The sequence below is a fragment of the Apostichopus japonicus genome, chromosome 16, assembly GCF_037975245.1.
Source record: "Apostichopus japonicus isolate 1M-3 chromosome 16, ASM3797524v1, whole genome shotgun sequence".
Lineage (NCBI taxonomy): Eukaryota > Metazoa > Echinodermata > Holothuroidea > Aspidochirotida > Stichopodidae > Apostichopus > Apostichopus japonicus.
This window is the reverse complement of record NC_092576.1, coordinates 14,429,032-14,449,201: the sequence shown is the minus strand read 5'-3', so window position 1 is coordinate 14,449,201 and position 20,170 is coordinate 14,429,032. Positions and strand designations below refer to the sequence as shown.

The 20,170-nt window shown below is 33.7% G+C and overlaps 1 protein-coding gene and 1 pseudogene across 11 annotated transcripts in view; both read left to right on the top strand.

Moving 5' to 3' along the window:
• The window catches only part of LOC139982786 (uncharacterized), a 41,421-nt gene extending 36,036 nt beyond the window's left edge, over nucleotides 1–5,385 (top strand). For all 11 annotated transcript variants that reach the window (XR_011798344.1, XR_011798345.1, XR_011798343.1 and 8 more), the window contains one exon: nucleotides 3,096–5,385. Coding sequence is in view for 1 of the 11 variants with exons in the window: in XM_071995880.1 (XP_071851981.1) it covers nucleotides 3,096–3,265 (170 nt within the window). In the remaining 10 variants the exon portion in view is untranslated. The remainder of the gene's footprint in view (nucleotides 1–3,095) is intronic.
• Nucleotides 5,386–13,256: 7,871 nt separating this feature from the next.
• LOC139983947 (U2 spliceosomal RNA) lies at nucleotides 13,257–13,329 on the top strand (annotated as a pseudogene).
• Nucleotides 13,330–20,170: the final 6,841 nt, after the last annotated feature.

Genomic DNA, 20,170 nt, shown 5'->3' with positions numbered 1-20,170 from the left:
CCTCCCCATTCACACACTATGCACTGCTATCTGACTTCAAATATGGTTCAATCAAGAACGAAAAAACTTTGAGTTTCAAGATTGGAAAACTGTCTGTCAGTTCAATCGACATGAAAACTACCTTTCGTTGTATGGTCCAGTCTTTGCATGTGTTGCATATTGTCTCTTTGTTACTTAATTCCCATAACAAAGACCTTCCGTAGCCTGCATTTCAGGGATATATTTTACAATTTACACCATCAGTATTTCACTGTTAAATATTCCAACCTCTAACACCACTTAGTTATTTATTGCTACACAAGCTTGTGATCAAGTCTCCCTTCATTTCATGTAAGAATTATCTGAGAGTTATTAGTTTCCATTGCTTCCCCTCAGTGAACCCTATGATCCCATTATGTATCATCACAAGGACATTGTGTCATTATTGTCATCACTTCTGAAATCTATACCAAATTGTACTGACCTGTTTATCTTAAATCTTATTTAAATTTTAGCCTAGCCATTGACAAAACAGCTTAATTTATTGTGAGGTAAAGTGTCTCGCCATCCCCATACATAGACCACTTTGAAAAGATTAATTTCAGGGTTAATAACTGTATTGGTCAAACTCTCACACAGCTTGCATTGGGCTGATCATTATGACACGTTCGTTGAACTTTGAGATGAGGAGGACTTGTAGCAATATAGTCCTAGCCATTGCAGTAGGTGGGGTCTTAGTTTGTAAAAGGGTCCTAGTTTTGCAGATGATAGGGTCTTAGCTTTGCAGGGGTTACATCTCTATGTTCTGACGTCTCTATGTTGCAACATCTCTATGTTCCGACAATTTTTTTTGACCAAAATTCTTGACCAACATGTTTTCGGACCAAGTTTTTTCGGATCAAAATGTTCTTGGACCAAAATATTTTTATGACCCAACATTTTTTTTCACTCTAAAATTTTTCATGACCAAATTTTTTTTCGGACAAGCACTATTTGGGTCATAACAAACTTTGGGCCCTTTTTTTTTGTGAAAACAAAATTGGTGGGTCCTAACAAGTCACGTCAGAAAAAATGTTGGTCCCAAAAAACATGAGTACCCCAAAAAAATTGAGTCCCAAAAAATTAAGTCCCCCCAAAAAATTGGGTACGAAGAAATGTTGGTAAAAAAAATTAGTCCAAAAATTATCGGAACGTATTCCTCTGAACATAGAGACTTCGGAACATAGAGACGTCGGAACATAGGGATGTCACCTTTTTTGCAGGTCTTAGGTCTTTGTAGACACCCCAATTTTCAATGTTAACCATTACAGTGTCCCTCTTTTTGCTTTTTGCTTTTTGCTTTTTTGCAAGCACATGCTGGCCACTATAGCCACTATGGCCACTATAGTGTCCCAGTAAATAGTCTTTCCAGACAAAAAGTAAGATCTGCATAACACACATGCTGGCCACTATAGCTACTATGGCCACTATAGTGTCCCAGTAAATAGTCTTACCAGACAAAAAGGTAAGATCTGCTTTTGATAGGAGTATATCACTTAAAAGGATTGTCTGGTGGCCCAAAGAAGTTACCTTAAAAAATAGTAAATAATTTTCCAAACATGTTGTCAAAGTATGAGAACGCTAATGTTGCGTTTGACAGAGAAACGATTTTTTAATCGTTATGGATAGACATTTCAAATATGATTTGAACAGTACAATACGTGACGTCAGCTCTGCCATAGCAGATTGCGTCATAACCCACCCTCCGCACAGTAACTATACGGTAATCACAACAAAAACAGCGTGTGTATACAGATAAATTTCTTCCTTAATTTCCGGTGAAATTTCTTAAAAATTAGATATGTTTTCAAAAACTCCTTAAGCCACCATGTACTTGAGCGGTGGTTCCGTGGTCTTTGTGTAACACAAGGTAAATTTTAACAGCAGACTCTGAGTTGTTCAGGCTATACATCGCGCTATCCAGCTCCAACGCGAAAAATCTTCGCATGTAGGCTGTACTCAAACGTTGACAATCGGACAGTTCTGCGAAGCCTAAGCTTTTCAGCGCTATATTCTGCTCTGACAACGATTCGATCAATTTCTTCAATAATTTCCGGTGAAATTTCTTATAAATTAGATATGATTTAAAAAAACTCCTTCAGCCGCAATATATTTAGTAGATCGGTGGTTTCGTGGTCTTTGTGTAACACAAGATAAGTTTTAACAGCAGGCTCTTCGTTGTTTATACATCGCGGTATCCAGCTTCAGCGCGAAGAATGTTCGCGTGTATAGGGTACTCTAACGTTTACAATCGGACAGTTCTGCGATGACATCGATCCCGCCAAGTTTCATCTTTCGGTTTAACGAATACTTTATAAGTTTCCTTTTACTGTTAATTTGATCCGTGAATTTTATTTCTGCGAGTTCGAAGAACAGTTAATGAACTGTGGCTTGAGTGTGAGTGTACTATGTGTAACGCTATACAAGTACACCAACTGAGCATCGTAGTATATACGTTCGCGAGTATGTACGTTATATATATGAGGCAATTCAATGTGCTTACACGTGAGTTAATTTGCTGCGGAATTGGGAGTGCTAACTTCAAGTCGCCTGTTTTGCCTATCTGCAAGCACTACGTCAAACACCATATTGAAGCGTTCGAACAAACGGTACTTTTGGTGAGAAACTGGTGAATTTGAAAACCAGATTTCTACAAGAAGAAAATGTCGAATGGGGACAATTTTTACATGGTTAGAAAGAGAAAAATAATAACTACAAGGACAATGTATCAAAATCTTCCACCAGACAATTCCTTTAATACTGACTTGGCTTAAATTCCTAACTTTTAGGTACCTGTACATGACTTAATATCAAACAATATGCTCCATATCTGGATTATTTCTTTACTGAAATGTGAATACGCAATGACAATTGGGGTTCAAACCAATAGCCTTCTCTCCCAATGATAATTTTTATTTCTATTTTGATAAAAACTGTTCTGAACTGCTAATTCATTCATCATAAAACTTGATTGCTGTTTCAGGAGCATTAATTTAGGTAATAACTATATCTACTATACCAAACTTGTTGTGTAAATACATTGCTTTTGTTTCTTTTGATCCTCCATCTATGTACAGGACACAATGAACTGAACAGCAATAAAGACCTTCCAACTGAATACATTGAGCTGGTCATCTGTTGCTTGGAGCTCAATAATGGAAGCAGCTCCCTGGTGGAAGCCATTCCCAAAAAGATGGAAATTTATTTTGCTCCATGGAAGCTGTTTGACTGGTTTAAAGAAGCATGAGGCATTGTAGGCATGTGTAGCTGAAAATCATCCATATGACTTAACCACCATATATGGGCAAAAATAACTACTTGGAACAGTTACAAAGTCATTTATTTGAGCTGGATGAGAGTGGCTATGGACGGCCATTACCACAAAAACAAGAACAAAAAGTAAATTACATTACATTACACATTACAGAAATTTTCTCCATAGAAAAGAAAATTTCTTCATAAAAAGAATTACTTGGATATCAAAAATAAATTTACTCCATCAAATATAAATTTACTAAATCACATCAAAACTTACTGTACTCTTCAAAAAGAAATTTTCTTCATCAAAGATAAATTTACTTTATGGAAACTAAGTTCACCTCACACATATTAGATTTACCCCGTCCAATATAAACTCATAGCTCATCCCGTCCTAACCAAAAAAAATCCCCCAATTAATTTATTGGGAATCAGGACAATGTATCTGTTGGAAAAGATATTTGACCCATTATTGTACAAACTGATACAGATGATATTGGAAGAGACTCTTCATGTTGGAAGAGTGGAGATGCAGATGGTGGCATATCGATAACCTATTGCAGGTCTCTCAGGACTGAATAAATTAATGAATTAAAGGTGAAGGGATTGGGGAGAACTGCTTATTATTTCTCAATCTATAGCATTACTAATAAACTGAGGTATTAGTAAACTATGGAAGATGGTGCAAATGAAGTTGTTTTGTGCCAAAATTTAAAATTGATATTTTTTATATAGACATATGTCTCTCATTGTGGTACAAATATTTCAATTGGACCATAACCTTTATCCCCTGTCATTTTTGCATATATATGTCATTCATATTAATGAGTGATTAATGTCCTATGATAACATATTGAAAGATCGTCATATGACATAGTTATATTTTTGCCTAATGTATATGGTCCTTTTCCTACAGCATGTATTATGTGGTGCACAGGAACTATTGAACAAATTGTATGTCAGTAGGATTATGCATATTATTAAACTAGTGGGCAGAGCTTAGTCAACATCATACATTTGAATGAATGCAAAGCTGAAAGTTTGATTGCTATAACTGTGTTAGTAAGACTATTAAATATTGGGTATTGAGGTGAGCAGGGAGGGGCTTTGGGGACAGGCAGGGGGATTAAATTGAGTGCAGGTTTTCATTATATATTTTGCTGTAGATGACAACACCATTGGTGTAGTCTTGCCCATTCTTTGTTGTTGTTCATATCAGTTGATATTTTGAGATGTAGTACTTTTTTTTATAAATGTTTTAATGTTCATATCAGTCTATATTTTGAGATGTAGTGCTTTTTTGTATTAAATGTTTTGGTGTTCATATCAGTTAAGATTTTGATATTTTGAGATGGTAGTCCTTTTTTTATTAAATGTTAATTAAAACAAGACCAATATCCTGTGTTCATGTGTAACACTGTACTTCTTTCATTTTAATTAACCTTTGTAAACTATTTGGAAGAGATAAACCAACTTAAAGCAACCTGATGATATTTGTTGTGTATGATCTTTTTCTTGGTTTTCTTTTGCTTTGCTCAATAAGAATTTGAAGGCACAAACTTTGTTTTTTATGTGTCGTATACCTTTGATACAACTCCTTTTATATTACCATCTTTGCTAAGCAATTCGCTTCGAATATATTGATATTGATCTTGAATTGTTCAATAAGCCTAACTGAAACTATTTGAAGGTGTTAGAAATTTATCATGCTAGGGAGGAAGTCAAATGGCGCTGCTTTCGACAGGAATAAAAAATTCCATGTAAAATATGTCTTTTCTAAAGGTTCTGTAAATTTCGCATTGTTTTCTGCTTCATGCTCTACGCTGTCTCCAAAGGCGTACAGCGAGTAGCAAACATAACACGCGACAATGTCGAAGAGGATAATTATTCAACCACCATGACAGCAGTATCGCTAACAACCAACACAAACGACATTGCACAGCTGCATATAAGTATATGTACTGCATATGTTCAATCTTGAAATTTATGATGTACAATTTTTTTTATTTTGACAGTCCTTGATCAATAATAAGCTTGCAAAATGACAGAAATGGAATGCATGCATGTTTTCCTAAATGTTGATGATAAATACAGTGATCAGTGTTTGTATATTTTTTGTTACACCTTTTTTTAGTATTTATTTCTTCAAAATTTGCCTGAAAGTTTGCAACCAACCAAATATGCATGTGCATTAACGTGTTCGTGGCAGGTCTGCTGCATTGGCCCCTTAAATCCTATCGTTAGGAAAGTTTCGTAAAGATTTAAAAAAAGTACTAATTCCTGGAGGTCTGGACTCTCCAAATTGTTTTCAGACATTCTATGTACAGCATACCTTAAACTTCTTTTTTTGTTGCCCCATCTAAACATAAAGGCCTATATAAATAAACAAACAATTAACAATAATTCGAATTTTGAGTACATATAAAAGATGTCTTGAAATTCAAATGATGTCAACATGAAAATCAATGTTTACTTGGTGTTTTTTTCTAAAAGTTTATGTTTGTACCTTCATATAGTTATATAAAAGGCACACTTAATCTTCATTATTCGCATCAAAAATAAAGAATGAAGTAACACTTTATCGGGGAGGGGATTGATACCTTTTCAGTAATTTCTGCTTAAATTTGGGCAAATCCTTTTCCAACCTCCTACAACCCCCGCCCCCGTTTTAAATGTTCTCTTGTACGATTCCCATGGTCTATTTTCTTGTTCATAGATTAGTCAGAGATCAAATTTAAACAGTCCGTTTTTTTTGCACTGCCGATTTCTTTGAATAAGCCGTCAAGTGATATTAGAAGAAAGTATACCAAAGGCTTAGGCTATATCATGCACGTATAGCGATGAATCGCACGTTAAATGTAGACAAGTACCCATCGCAATATATGTACGATACAGAAAAGTATACTGCTTACTATAAATACCATTTCCAGATAACCAAACCCGTAATTGAAAATATTAAAAAATTATCAACTACTATAATTCACAACAAGAAGAATCTGGGAGGGACGCCCCACCCATAAAATCTCGATATTTTACAGGAAGACTTAAACTGGTCAAATATAGGTCTGTTAATATCCTTTATTTACCGAACTGGTAGATCTGTTTAATTCATGCATCATTGAGCATAAATAGATTCAAATTAAAAATAGATAACCCCCCGGCCCCCCCAATCTTGGTAAAACTGACGATAGTTGGACATTTGAGTGCGACAGTCAGACTTTCCGACTGTCGCACTCTCATTTTTCCGACTGTCGCACTCTCATTTTCACATATTCTTGTAATTTGTGAGTGACCTAAAATTTTCGGTCAACATTGACCTTCAATCAGTCATTTTTACCACGTTTTCCTTGTCACATTGAGAAATTGTATCACGCGATCTTTATACTCCACCATACAAAACTTCGTACGATTTTGAATACTCCCTGTTCGCTAGCTTCATGTAAGTTCAGGATATACATTGTCCCTATGTATACAAAAAACGCTCAATGCTAATCTACGGAAGCTTTAAAAGTGCCGTCTACATAACAAAAACTTTGCCCCATAATTTGACATTTTTCAGTAACAAGATAAAATGTTATCAAAATCAGAAAATGTTGGATTGCTCAGTTGCTTTAACAGATCAATTGAACCATTTTCTGAAAAATGTTTAATTGACAACTTATCATTATCTCGTCAGTTTGACATTTTTCTGCAAAATTTCCGATCGTTCACTTCATTCCATCTGAGCAATTGAAACATTTTCTGAAAAATGTTTAATTGCCAACTTATCGTATCTCGTCAACTCAACATTTTTCTGCAAAATGTTTAATTGTTCACTTCATTCCGAATGCTCAGTTGGAATGAAGTGAACAATTAAAACATTTCATGTGAGTGATAAATATCCCCACCCCCCCCCTCAAAGAAAAAATATTAAGCGTGCCAATAAAAGCTCTGTATTTTGGGTAACTCACTTTGTCGTCGAATATAATTTGTTGAAAATAAAAAGTGTTCCTTTTGTTACATTAACATAGCTTTTGCATTCATTAGTCTATAAGCCTTCAAACAGATAACTTTACTCAGTTGCTTACCTGCTTTGCTTAACCAGAGTGATAAAGAAGTTTGTGAAGTGAGGGCCAGTGGTATTCAATATGTGAATGTTGGCGAGTAGAGCGGGGGGGGGGGGGACAAACAGCAGCCGAAATTTTCTGGCTCCAAAACCTATCCAGTTGGAATTTCAGCCTACACCCCCACCCCCCTCCTAATCATCAGGATTTAGCTACGTCCCTGATTTCATGAAATCATCACTCCGTCAAACAAGGGTCTGTTTATATCCTTTATTTTCCGAAGTTGTAGATCTGTCTATATCATGTGTCATTGAGCGTAGACAAATTCAAATTAAAAATAGATATATAAATGTTTCACTCCGTTAAACAAGGGTCTGTTTATATCCTTTATTTTTTATTAGAACTGTGTAATGAATGCATTGAAAGAAATCACATCGTATTAACGTCTTTTTTTTTTGTAACACGTACTTTCAACTGAAATATATAATCGTGAGTGTATTAGCGGATTCTGTGGACCGTCCAAATAATCTAAAACACATTTCATTGTATTGTTTATTGATTATAAACCAAAATTAGGGTTTAAAATTTATCAACTACATTAATTCAAAACAAGTGTGTTCAAAGGAATGACCCCGCACCAAATATCGATAGATTCAGTAACGAATCAACCCGTCAAATATGGGTCTGTTTTATATCCTGTATTTACCGAACTCGTAGATCTGTTTGAATCATGTGTATTGAATGTATTGAATATATTCATATAGAAGTATTAACGTCTTGTTTTCTCTAACACACGTAATCTCAATTGGAATATATAATCATAAGTGTACGAGCGGATTATGTGGACCGTCCACATAATCTTATACACATTTCATTGTATTGTTTATTGATTATAAACCAAAATATTGTTGAAAATTGATCAACTCTATTAATTCAAAATAACCGTTCTTATGAAAGACCCCGCACCAAATATCGACAGATTCAGGAAGGAATCAACCCGTCAAATATGGGTCTGTTTTATTACCTTTAATTACTGAACTCGTAGATCTGTTTAAATCATGTATCATTGAGCATATCAAGATTAATATTAAAAACAGATAACGTTATCAAATATGTATTTTTTGGCATGTCATACGGTTTTCCTTTAGGTTAATTTATTCTCAACAAATCGTTATTTGGGAACATTGGCAAAAAAAAAAAACATTTGTAAGCTGGCATCAACAATCCTCGTTACATGGGTTGGGATTATTATAGGAAACCCCAAAAGAATAACCCCAATCCGTTACCCTTAATATTAGTATGATAATACTGTTGACCGTTTATAAAAATTGTCTTAAAAGCAGCTGGTTAACACAACCTAAATATTTTCTTTTGGTCTATAGAATGTATCTGGATAGCAGTATTAACGTTTTTTTTTTTTTAGTAACACACGTAACCTCAATTGGAATATATAATCGTAAGTATATGAGCGGATTATGTGGACCGTCCACATAATCTGAGACACATGATATTGTATAACATATTGATTCTTAAGCAAAGCTCCTCTTGAATATATTCAGAAATGATCAGCTAATCTAATACCCACTGACAGCCTTCTGAACAAGGGCCAAACCCTCAAATCTCGAAATATTTCAGTTAATCATCACTACGTCAAACAAGGGTCTGTTTATATCCTTTATTTTCCGAAGTTATAGATCTGTCTATATCATGTGTCATTGAGCATAGAAATATTGATATTAAAAATAGATAGCCATATCATATTAAATTTGTGCATGGAAGTCGGTTTACCTACATTGTAATGAAACTTGATCTCAACTTTAATTGGAAACATTGGAAATGAACCACTCCTGTAAACTGACCTCAATGACCACCGGTGCAAAGTTATGGATGGTATTGCTGCCCCCCCCCCCCTCCGCACCCTTACCCCCCCCCCCCCCCCGACTTAAAAAGCCTGTGAAAATAAAACTTACTATTACCCTTATCCTGTAAGATAATACTCATAACCATTCAAATATTAATTGTTTAAATCGAAGCTGTTAAGAAAATAGTGTGTATTAGGATAGTAGTGTAACGTGAATGGTTTTTATACTCATCCGTAGTAAGCGGTGCACTTAGCTACATAGCCAGCCATGTCATGAATATTTATAGTCAAGTGGGATGTAATTTAGGATGGTTAAATGCTTATTGATGTGTTTTATAGTCTAATTAAGAGAGTTATGGGTTTAGTAAAACGGTATTATCAGTGAGTTTAATGTCTACGACATATTTGCATATGTTTGGGGGAATAATGTTGTTGTTGTTAATGAAATAGTTAAAGAGATTTTACGTCACATGTTGTATTGTTTTATTGCTTATTATATTTACCAGAGTGTCACCACCGTTTCAATTTTTGAAATTAATATATTATTAAGATTCGCATTCACAATTACTAAAAATTTGTACCCAGAGATTTATTATTTTCTTGTTACTGTAATATGGCCTGGTCTCTAGTTACTACGGTTAACCATGCAGGTAAAAACAGAACCTAACCACGACATTTCCGTAAAGGAACATCTGACAGTATTCTCTGCTGTGCTAAAGAGCCCCCGGAATGCAATAGTAGCATTGAGGTCTTTGTTTAATAATCCACGTCATCCTAAATGAAATATATAATCGTAATTGTATAATCGGTTTATGTGGATCGTCCACATTATATTATACGTATGATGTTGTATTGTTAATTGATTATAACTAAAACCGTAATTGAAAATATTAAAAATTAATCAACTACATTAATTCACAATAACGGTCTTCTGAATAAGGGCTACACACCCTCATATCTTGATATGTTTCAGGTAGGAATCACCCCGTCAAATATGGGTCTGTATTATATCCAGTATTTACCGAACTCGTAGATCTGTTTAAATCATGTGTATTGAAGGTATTTAATATATTCATATAGAAGTATTAACGTCTTTTTTCTGTAGCACACGTAATCTCAATTGGAATATATAATCGTAAGTGTACGAGCGGATTATGTGGACCGTCCACATAATCTTATACACATTTCATTGTATTGTTTATTGATTATAAACCAAAATTAGGGTTTAAAATTTATCAACTACATTAATTCAAAACAACTGTGTTCAAAGGAAGGACCCAGCACCAAATATCTACAGATTCAGTAAGGAATCAACCCGTCAAATATGGGTCTGTTTTATATCCTGTATTTACCGAACTCGTAGATCTAATTAAATCATGTGTATTGAAGGTATTTAATATATTCATATAGAAGTATTAATGTTTTTTTTCTGTAGCACACGTAATCTCAACTGGAATATATAATCGTAAGTGTACGAGCGGATTATGTGGACCGTCCACATAATCTTATACACATTTCATTGTATTGTTTATTGATTATAAACCAAAATTAGGGTTTAAAATTTATCAACTACATTAATTCAAAACAACTGTGTTCAAAGGAAGGACCCAGCACCAAATATCTACAGATTCAGTAAGGAATCAAGCCGTCAAATATGGGTCTGTTTTATATCCTGTATTTACCGAACTCGTAGATCTAATTAAATCATGTGTACTGAATGTATTGAATATATTCATATAGTAGTATTAACGTCTTTTTTTCTGTAACACACGTAATCTCAATTGGAATATATAATCGTAAGTGTACGAGCGGATTATGTGGACCGTCCACATAATCTTATACACATTTCATTGTATTGTTTATTGATTATAAACCAAAATTAGGGTTGAGAATTGATCAAGTCTATTAATTCAAAACAACTGTGTTCAAAGGAAGGACCCAGCACCAAATAGGCTATCTACAGATTCAGTAAGGAATCAACCCGTCAAATATGGGTCTGTTTTATATCCTGTATTTACCGAACTCGTAGATCTAATTAAATCATGTGTATTGAAGGTATTTAATATATTCATATAGAAGTATTAATGTATTTTTTCTGTAGCACACGTAATCTCAATTGGAATATATAATCGTAAGTGTACGAGCGGATTATGTGGACCGTCCACATAATCTTATACACATTTCATTGTATTGTTTATTGATTATAAACCAAAATTAGGGTTTAAAATTTATCAACTACATTAATTCAAAACAACTGTGTTCAAAGGAATGACCCCGCACCAAATATCGATAGATTCACTAACGAATCAACCCGTCAAATATGGGTCTGTTTTATATCCTGTATTTACCGAACTCGTAGATCTGTTTGAATCATGTGTATTGAATGTATTGAATATATTCATATAGAAGTATTAACGTCTTTTTTTCTGTAACACACGTAATCTCAATTGGAATATATAATCATAAGTGTACGAGCGGATTATGTGGACCGTCCACATAATCTTATACACATTTCATTGTATTGTTTATTGATTATAAACCAAAATTAGGGTTGAAAATTGATCAACTCTATTAATTCAAAACAACTGTGTTCAAAGGAAAGACCCCGCACCAAATATCGACAGATTCAGTAAGGAATCAACCCGTCAAATATGGGTCTGTTTTATTACCTTTAATTACTGAACTCGTAGATCTGTTTAAATCATGTATCATTGAGCATATCAAGATTAATATTAAAAACAGATAACGTTATCAAATATGTATTTTTTGGCATGTCATACGGTTTTCCTTTAGGTTAATTTATTCTCAACAAATCGTTATTTGGGATCATTGAAAAAAAAAAAACACATTTGTAAGCTGGCATCAACAATCCTCTTTACATGGGTTGGGATTATTATAGGAAACCCCAAAAGAATAACCCCAATCCATTACCCTTAATATTAGTATGATAATACTGTTGACCGTTTATAAAAATTGTCATAAAAGCAGCTGGTTAAGAAAGATCACAACCTAAATATTTTCTTTTGGTCTATAGAATGTATCTGGATAGTAGTATTAACGTTTTTTTTTTTTTAGTAACACACGTAATCTCAATTGGAATATATAATCGTAAGTATATGAGCGGATTATGTGGACCGTCCACATAATCTGAGACACATGATATTGTATAACATATTGATTCTTAAGCAAAGCTCCTCTTGAATATATTCAGAAATGATCAGCTAATCTAATACCCACTGACAGCCTTCTGAACAAGGGCCAAACCCTCAAATCTCGAAATATTTCAGTTAATCATCACTACGTCAAACAAGGGTCTGTTTATATCCTTTATTTTCCGAAGTTATAGATCTGTCTATATCATGTGTCATTGAGCATAGAAATATTGATATTAAAAATAGATAGCCATATCATATTAAATTTGTGCATGGAAGTCGGTTTACCTACATAGTAATGAAACTTGATCTCAACTTTAATTGGAAACATTGGAAATGAACCACTCCTGTAAACTGACCTCAATGACCACCGGTGCAAAGTTATGGATGGTATTGCTGCCCCCCCCCCTCCGCACCCTTACCCCCCCCCCCCGACTTAAAAAGCCTTTGAAAATAAAACTTACTATTACCCTTATCCTGTAAGATAATACTCATAACCATTCAAATATTAATTGTTTAAAACGAAGCTGTTAAGAAAATAGTGTGTATTAGGATAGTAGTGTAACGTGAATGGTTTTTATACTCATCCGTAGTAAGCGGTGCACTTAGCTACATAGCCAGCCATGTCATGAATATTTATAGTCAAGTGGGATGTAATTTAGGATGGTTAAATGCTTATTGATGTGTTTTATAGTCTAATTAAGAGAGTTATGGGTTTAGTAAAACGGTATTATCAGTGAGTTTAATGTCTACGACATATTTGCATATGTTTGGGGGGATAATGTTGTTGTTGTTAATGAAATAGTTAAAGAGATTTTACGTCACATGTTGTATTGTTTTATTGCTTATTATATGTACCAGAGTGTCACCACCGTGTCAATTTTTGAAATTAATCTATTATATAAGTTCGCATTCACATTTACTAAATATTCTCGGCCTTTTGGCTAAGATCATGTGTAGTATCTGTTCCCTTAGGGAATGGTGATACACACCTGACGATGATCACACAGTCACAGTCCCGATGCAAGGGGACTGGGGCTGAGAGCGGATCAGTCGTTTGGTAGTTTGGTTTTCGTGCCCAGGTTCTTTCCTGGGTGACTTTTTCTTAAAAAGTATTTACTAAATATTTGTACCCAGAGATTTATTATTTTCTAGTTACTGTAATATGGCCTGGTCTCTAGTTACTACGGTTAACCATGCAGTTAAAAACGGAATATAACCACGACATTTCCGTAAAGGAACATCTCTCAGTATTCTCTGCTGTGCTAAAGAGCCCCCCGGAATGCAATAGTAGCATTGAGGTTTTTGTTTAATAATCCACGTCATCCTAAATGAAATATATAATCGTAATTGTATAATCGGTTTATGTGGATCGTCCACATTATATTATACGTATGATGTTGTATTGTTAATTGATTACAACTAAAACCGTAATTAAAATATTAAAAATTAATCAACTACATTAATTCACAATAACGGTCTTCTGAATAAGGGCTACACACCCTCATATCTTGATATGTTTCAGGTAGGAATCACCCCGTCAAATATGGGTCTGTTTGATATCCAGTATGTACCGAACTCGTAGATCTGTTTAAATCATGTGTATTGAAGGTATTTAATATATTCATATAGAAGTATTAACGTCTTTTTTTTTCTTTAGCACACGTAATCTCAATTGGAATATATAATCGTAAGTGTACGAGCGGATTATGTGGACCGTCCACATAATCTTATACACATTTCATTGTATTGTTTATTGATTATAAACCAAAATTAGGGTTTAAAATTTATCAACTACATTAATTCAAAACAACTGTGTTCAAAGGAAGGACCCAGCACCAAATATCTACAGATTCAGTAAGGAATCAACCCGTCAAATATGGGTCTGTTTTATATCCTGTATTTACCGAACTCGTAGATCTAATTAAATCATGTGTACTGAATGTATTGAATATATTCATATAGTAGTATTAACGTCTTTTTTTCCTCTAACACACGTAATCTCAATTGGAATATATAATCGTAAGTGTACGAGCGGACTATGTGGACCGTCCAAATAATCTTATACACATTTCATTGTATTGTTTATTGATTATAAACCAAAATTAGGGCTTAAAATTTATCAACTACATTAGTTCAAAATAACTGTGTTCAAAGGAAGGACCCCGCACCAAATATCGATAGATTCACTAACGAATCAACCCGTCAAATATGGGTCTGTTTTATATCCTGTATATACCGAACTCGTAGATCTAATTAAATCATGTGTACTGAGTGTATTGAATATATTCATATAGTAGTATTAACGTCTTTTTTTTTCTCTAACACACGTAATCTCAATTGGAATATATAATCGTAAGTGTACGAGCGGATTATGTGGACCGTCCACATAATCTTATACACATTTCATTGTATTGTTTATTGATTATAAACCAAAATTAGGGTTGAGAATTGATCAAGTCTATTAATTCAAAACAACTGTGTTCAAAGGAAAGACCCCGCACCAAATATCGGCAGATTCAGTAAGGAATCAACCCGTCAAATATGGGTCTGTTTTATATCCTTTAATTACTGAACTCGTAGATCTGTTTAAATCATGTATCATTGAGCATATCAAGATTAATATTAAAAACAGATAACGTTATCAAATATGTATTTTTTGTCATGTCATACGGTTTTCCTTTAGGTTAATTTATTCTCAACAAATCGTTATTTGGGATCATTGGAAAAAAAAAAACATTTGTAAGCTGGCATCAACAATCCTCGTTACATGGGTTGGGATTATTATAGGAAACCCCAAAAGAATAACCCCAATCCATTACCCTTAATATTAGTATGATAATACTGTTGACCGTTTATAAAAATTGTCATAAAAGCAGCTGGTTAAGAAAGATCACAACCTAAATATTTTCTTTTGGTCTATAGAATGTATCTGGATAGTAGTATTAACGTTTTTTTTTTAGTAACACACGTAATCTCAAATGGAATATATAATCGTAAGTATATGAGCGGATTATGTGGACCGTCCACATAATCTGAGACACATGATATTGTATAACATATTGATTCTTAAGCAAAGCTCCTCTTGAATATATTCAGAAATGATCAGCTAATCTAATACCCACTGACAGCCTTCTGAACAAGGGCCAAACCCTCAAATCTCGAAATATTTCAGTTAATCATCACTACGTCAAACAAGGGTCTGTTTATATCCTTTATTTTCCGAAGTTATAGATCTGTCTATATCATGTGTCATTGAGCATAGAAATATTGATATTAAAAATAGATAGCCATATCATATTAAATTTGTGCATGGAAGTCGGTTTACCTACATTGTAATGAAACTTGATCTCAACTTTAATTGGAAACATTGGAAATGAACCACTCCTGTAAACTGACCTCAATGACCACCGGTGCAAAGTTATGGATGGTATTGCTGCCCCCCCCCCCTCCGCACCCTTACCCCCCGACTTAAAAAGCATTTGAAAATAAAACTTACTTTTACCCTTATCCTGTAAGATAATACTCATAACCATTTAAATATTAATTGTTTAAAACGAAGCTGTTAAGAAAATAGTGTGTATTAGGATAGTAGTGTAACGTGAATGGTTTTTATACTCATCCGTAGTAAGCGGTGCACTTAGCTACATAGCCAGCCATGTCATGAATATTTATAGTCAAGTGGGATGTAATTTAGGATGGTTAAATGCTTATTGATGTGTTTTATAGTCTAATTAAGAGAGTTATGGGTTTAGTAAAACGGTATTATCAGTGAGTTTAATGTCTACGACATATTTGCATATGTTTGGGGGGATAATGTTGTTGTTGTTAATGAAATAGTTAAAGAGATTTTACGTCACATGTTGTATTGTTTTATTGCTTATTATATGTACCAGAGTGTCACCACCGTGACTATTTTTGAAATTAATCTATTATATAAGTTCGCATTCACATTTACTAAATATTTGTACCCAGAGATTTATTATTTTCTTGTTACTGTAATATGGCCTGGTCTCTAGTTACTACGGTTAACCATGCAGTTAAAAACGGAATATAACCACGACATTTCCGTAAAGGAACATCTCTCAGTATTCTCTGCTGTGCTAAAGAGCCCCCGGAATGCAATAGTAGCATTGAGGTTTTTGTTTAATAATCCACGTCATCCTAAATGAAATATATAATCGTAATTGTATAATCGGTTTATGTGGATCGTCCACATTATATTATACGTATGATGTTGTATTGTTAATTGATTACAACTAAAACCGTAATTAAAATATTAAAAATTAATCAACTACATTAATTCACAATAACGGTCTTCTGAATAAGGGCTACACACCCTCATATCTTGATATGTTTCAGGTAGGAATCACCCCGTCAAATATGGGTCTGTTCACTAACGAATCAACCCGTCAAATATGGGTCTGTTTTATATCCAGTATTTACCGAACTCGTAGATCTGTTTGAATCATGTGTATTGAATGTATTGAATATATTCATATAGTAGTATTAACGTCTTTTTTTTACTGTAACACACGTAATCTCAATTGGAATATATAGTCATAAGTGTACGAGCGGATTATGTGGACCGTCCACATAATCTTATACACATTTCATTGTATTGTTTATTGATTATAAACCAAAATTAGGGCTTAAAATTTATCAACTACATTAATTCAAAATAACTGTGTTCAAAGGAAGGACCCCGCACCAAATATCGATAGATTCACTAACGAATCAACCCGTCAAATATGGGTCTGTTTTATATCCTGTATTTACCGAACTCGTAGATCTGTTTGAATCATGTGTATTGGATGTATTGAATATATTCATATAGTAGTATTAACGTCTTTTTTTCTGTAACACACGTAATCTCAATTGGAATATATAATCGTAAGTGTACGAGCGGATTATGTGGACCGTCCACATAATCTTATACACATTTCATTGTATTGTTTATTGATTATAAACCAAAATTAGGGCTTAAAATTTATCAACTACATTAATTCAAAATAACTGTGTTCAAAGGAAGGACCCCGCACCAAATATCGATAGATTCACTAACGAATCAACCCGTCAAATATGGGTCTGTTTTATATCCTGTATTTACCGAACTCGTAGATCTGTTTGAATCATGTGTATTGAATGTATTGAATATATTCATATAGAAGTATTAACGTCTTTTTTTCTGTAACACACGTAATCTCAATTGATATATATAATCATAAGTGTACGAGCGGATTATGTGGACCGTCCACATAATCTTATACACATTTCATTGTATTGTTTATTGATTATAAACCAAAATTAGGGTTTAAAATTTATCAACTACATTAATTCAAAACAACTGTGTTCAAAGGAAGGACCCAGCACCAAATATCTACAGATTCAGTAAGGAATCAAGCCGTCAAATATGGGTCTGTTTTATATCCTGTATTTACCGAACTCGTAGATCTAATTAAATCATGTGTACTGAATGTATTGAATATATTCATATAGTAGTATTAACGTCTTTTTTTCTGTAACACACGTAATCTCAATTGGAATATATAATCGTAAGTGTACGAGCGGATTATGTGGACCGTCCACATAATCTTATACACATTTCATTGTATTGTTTATTGATTATAAACCAAAATTAGGGTTGAGAATTGATCAAGTCTATTAATTCAAAACAACTGTGTTCAAAGGAAGGACCCAGCACCAAATAGGCTATCTACAGATTCAGTAAGGAATCAACCCGTCAAATATGGGTCTGTTTTATATCCTGTATTTACCGAACTCGTAGATCTAATTAAATCATGTGTATTGAAGGTATTTAATATATTCATATAGAAGTATTAATGTATTTTTTCTGTAGCACACGTAATCTCAATTGGAATATATAATCGTAAGTGTACGAGCGGATTATGTGGACCGTCCACATAATCTTATACACATTTCATTGTATTGTTTATTGATTATAAACCAAAATTAGGGTTTAAAATTTATCAACTACATTAATTCAAAACAACTGTGTTCAAAGGAATGACCCCGCACCAAATATCGATAGATTCACTAACGAATCAACCCGTCAAATATGGGTCTGTTTTATATCCTGTATTTACCGAACTCGTAGATCTGTTTGAATCATGTGTATTGAATGTATTGAATATATTCATATAGAAGTATTAACGTCTTTTTTTCTGTAACACACGTAATCTCAATTGGAATATATAATCATAAGTGTACGAGCGGATTATGTGGACCGTCCACATAATCTTATACACATTTCATTGTATTGTTTATTGATTATAAACCAAAATTAGGGTTGAAAATTGATCAACTCTATTAATTCAAAACAACTGTGTTCAAAGGAAAGACCCCGCACCAAATATCGACAGATTCAGTAAGGAATCAACCCGTCAAATATGGGTCTGTTTTATTACCTTTAATTACTGAACTCGTAGATCTGTTTAAATCATGTATCATTGAGCATATCAAGATTAATATTAAAAACAGATAACGTTATCAAATATGTATTTTTTGGCATGTCATACGGTTTTCCTTTAGGTTAATTTATTCTCAACAAATCGTTATTTGGGATCATTGAAAAAAAAAAAACACATTTGTAAGCTGGCATCAACAATCCTCTTTACATGGGTTGGGATTATTATAGGAAACCCCAAAAGAATAACCCCAATCCATTACCCTTAATATTAGTATGATAATACTGTTGACCGTTTATAAAAATTGTCATAAAAGCAGCTGGTTAAGAAAGATCACAACCTAAATATTTTCTTTTGGTCTATAGAATGTATCTGGATAGTAGTATTAACGTTTTTTTTTTTTTAGTAACACACGTAATCTCAATTGGAATATATAATCGTAAGTATATGAGCGGATTATGTGGACCGTCCACATAATCTGAGACACATGATATTGTATAACATATTGATTCTTAAGCAAAGCTCCTCTTGAATATATTCAGAAATGATCAGCTAATCTAATACCCACTGACAGCCTTCTGAACAAGGGCCAAACCCTCAAATCTCGAAATATTTCAGTTAATCATCACTACGTCAAACAAGGGTCTGTTTATATCCTTTATTTTCCGAAGTTATAGATCTGTCTATATCATGTGTCATTGAGCATAGAAATATTGATATTAAAAATAGATAGCCATATCATATTAAATTTGTGCATGGAAGTCGGTTTACCTACATAGTAATGAAACTTGATCTCAACTTTAATTGGAAACATTGGAAATGAACCACTCCTGTAAACTGACCTCAATGACCACCGGTGCAAAGTTATGGATGGTATTGCTGCCCCCCCCCCCCTCCGCACCCTTACCCCCCCCCCCCCGACTTAAAAAGCCTTTGAAAATAAAACTTACTATTACCCTTATCCTGTAAGATAATACTCATAACCATTCAAATATTAATTGTTTAAAACGAAGCTGTTAAGAAAATAGTGTGTATTAGGATAGTAGTGTAACGTGAATGGTTTTTATACTCATCCGTAGTAAGCGGTGCACTTAGCTACATAGCCAGCCATGTCATGAATATTTATAGTCAAGTGGGATGTAATTTAGGATGGTTAAATGCTTATTGATGTGTTTTATAGTCTAATTAAGAGAGTTATGGGTTTAGTAAAACGGTATTATCAGTGAGTTTAATGTCTACGACATATTTGCATATGTTTGGGGGGATAATGTTGTTGTTGTTAATGAAATAGTTAAAGAGATTTTACGTCACATGTTGTATTGTTTTATTGCTTATTATATGTACCAGAGTGTCACCACCGTGTCAATTTTTGAAATTAATCTATTATATAAGTTCGCATTCACATTTACT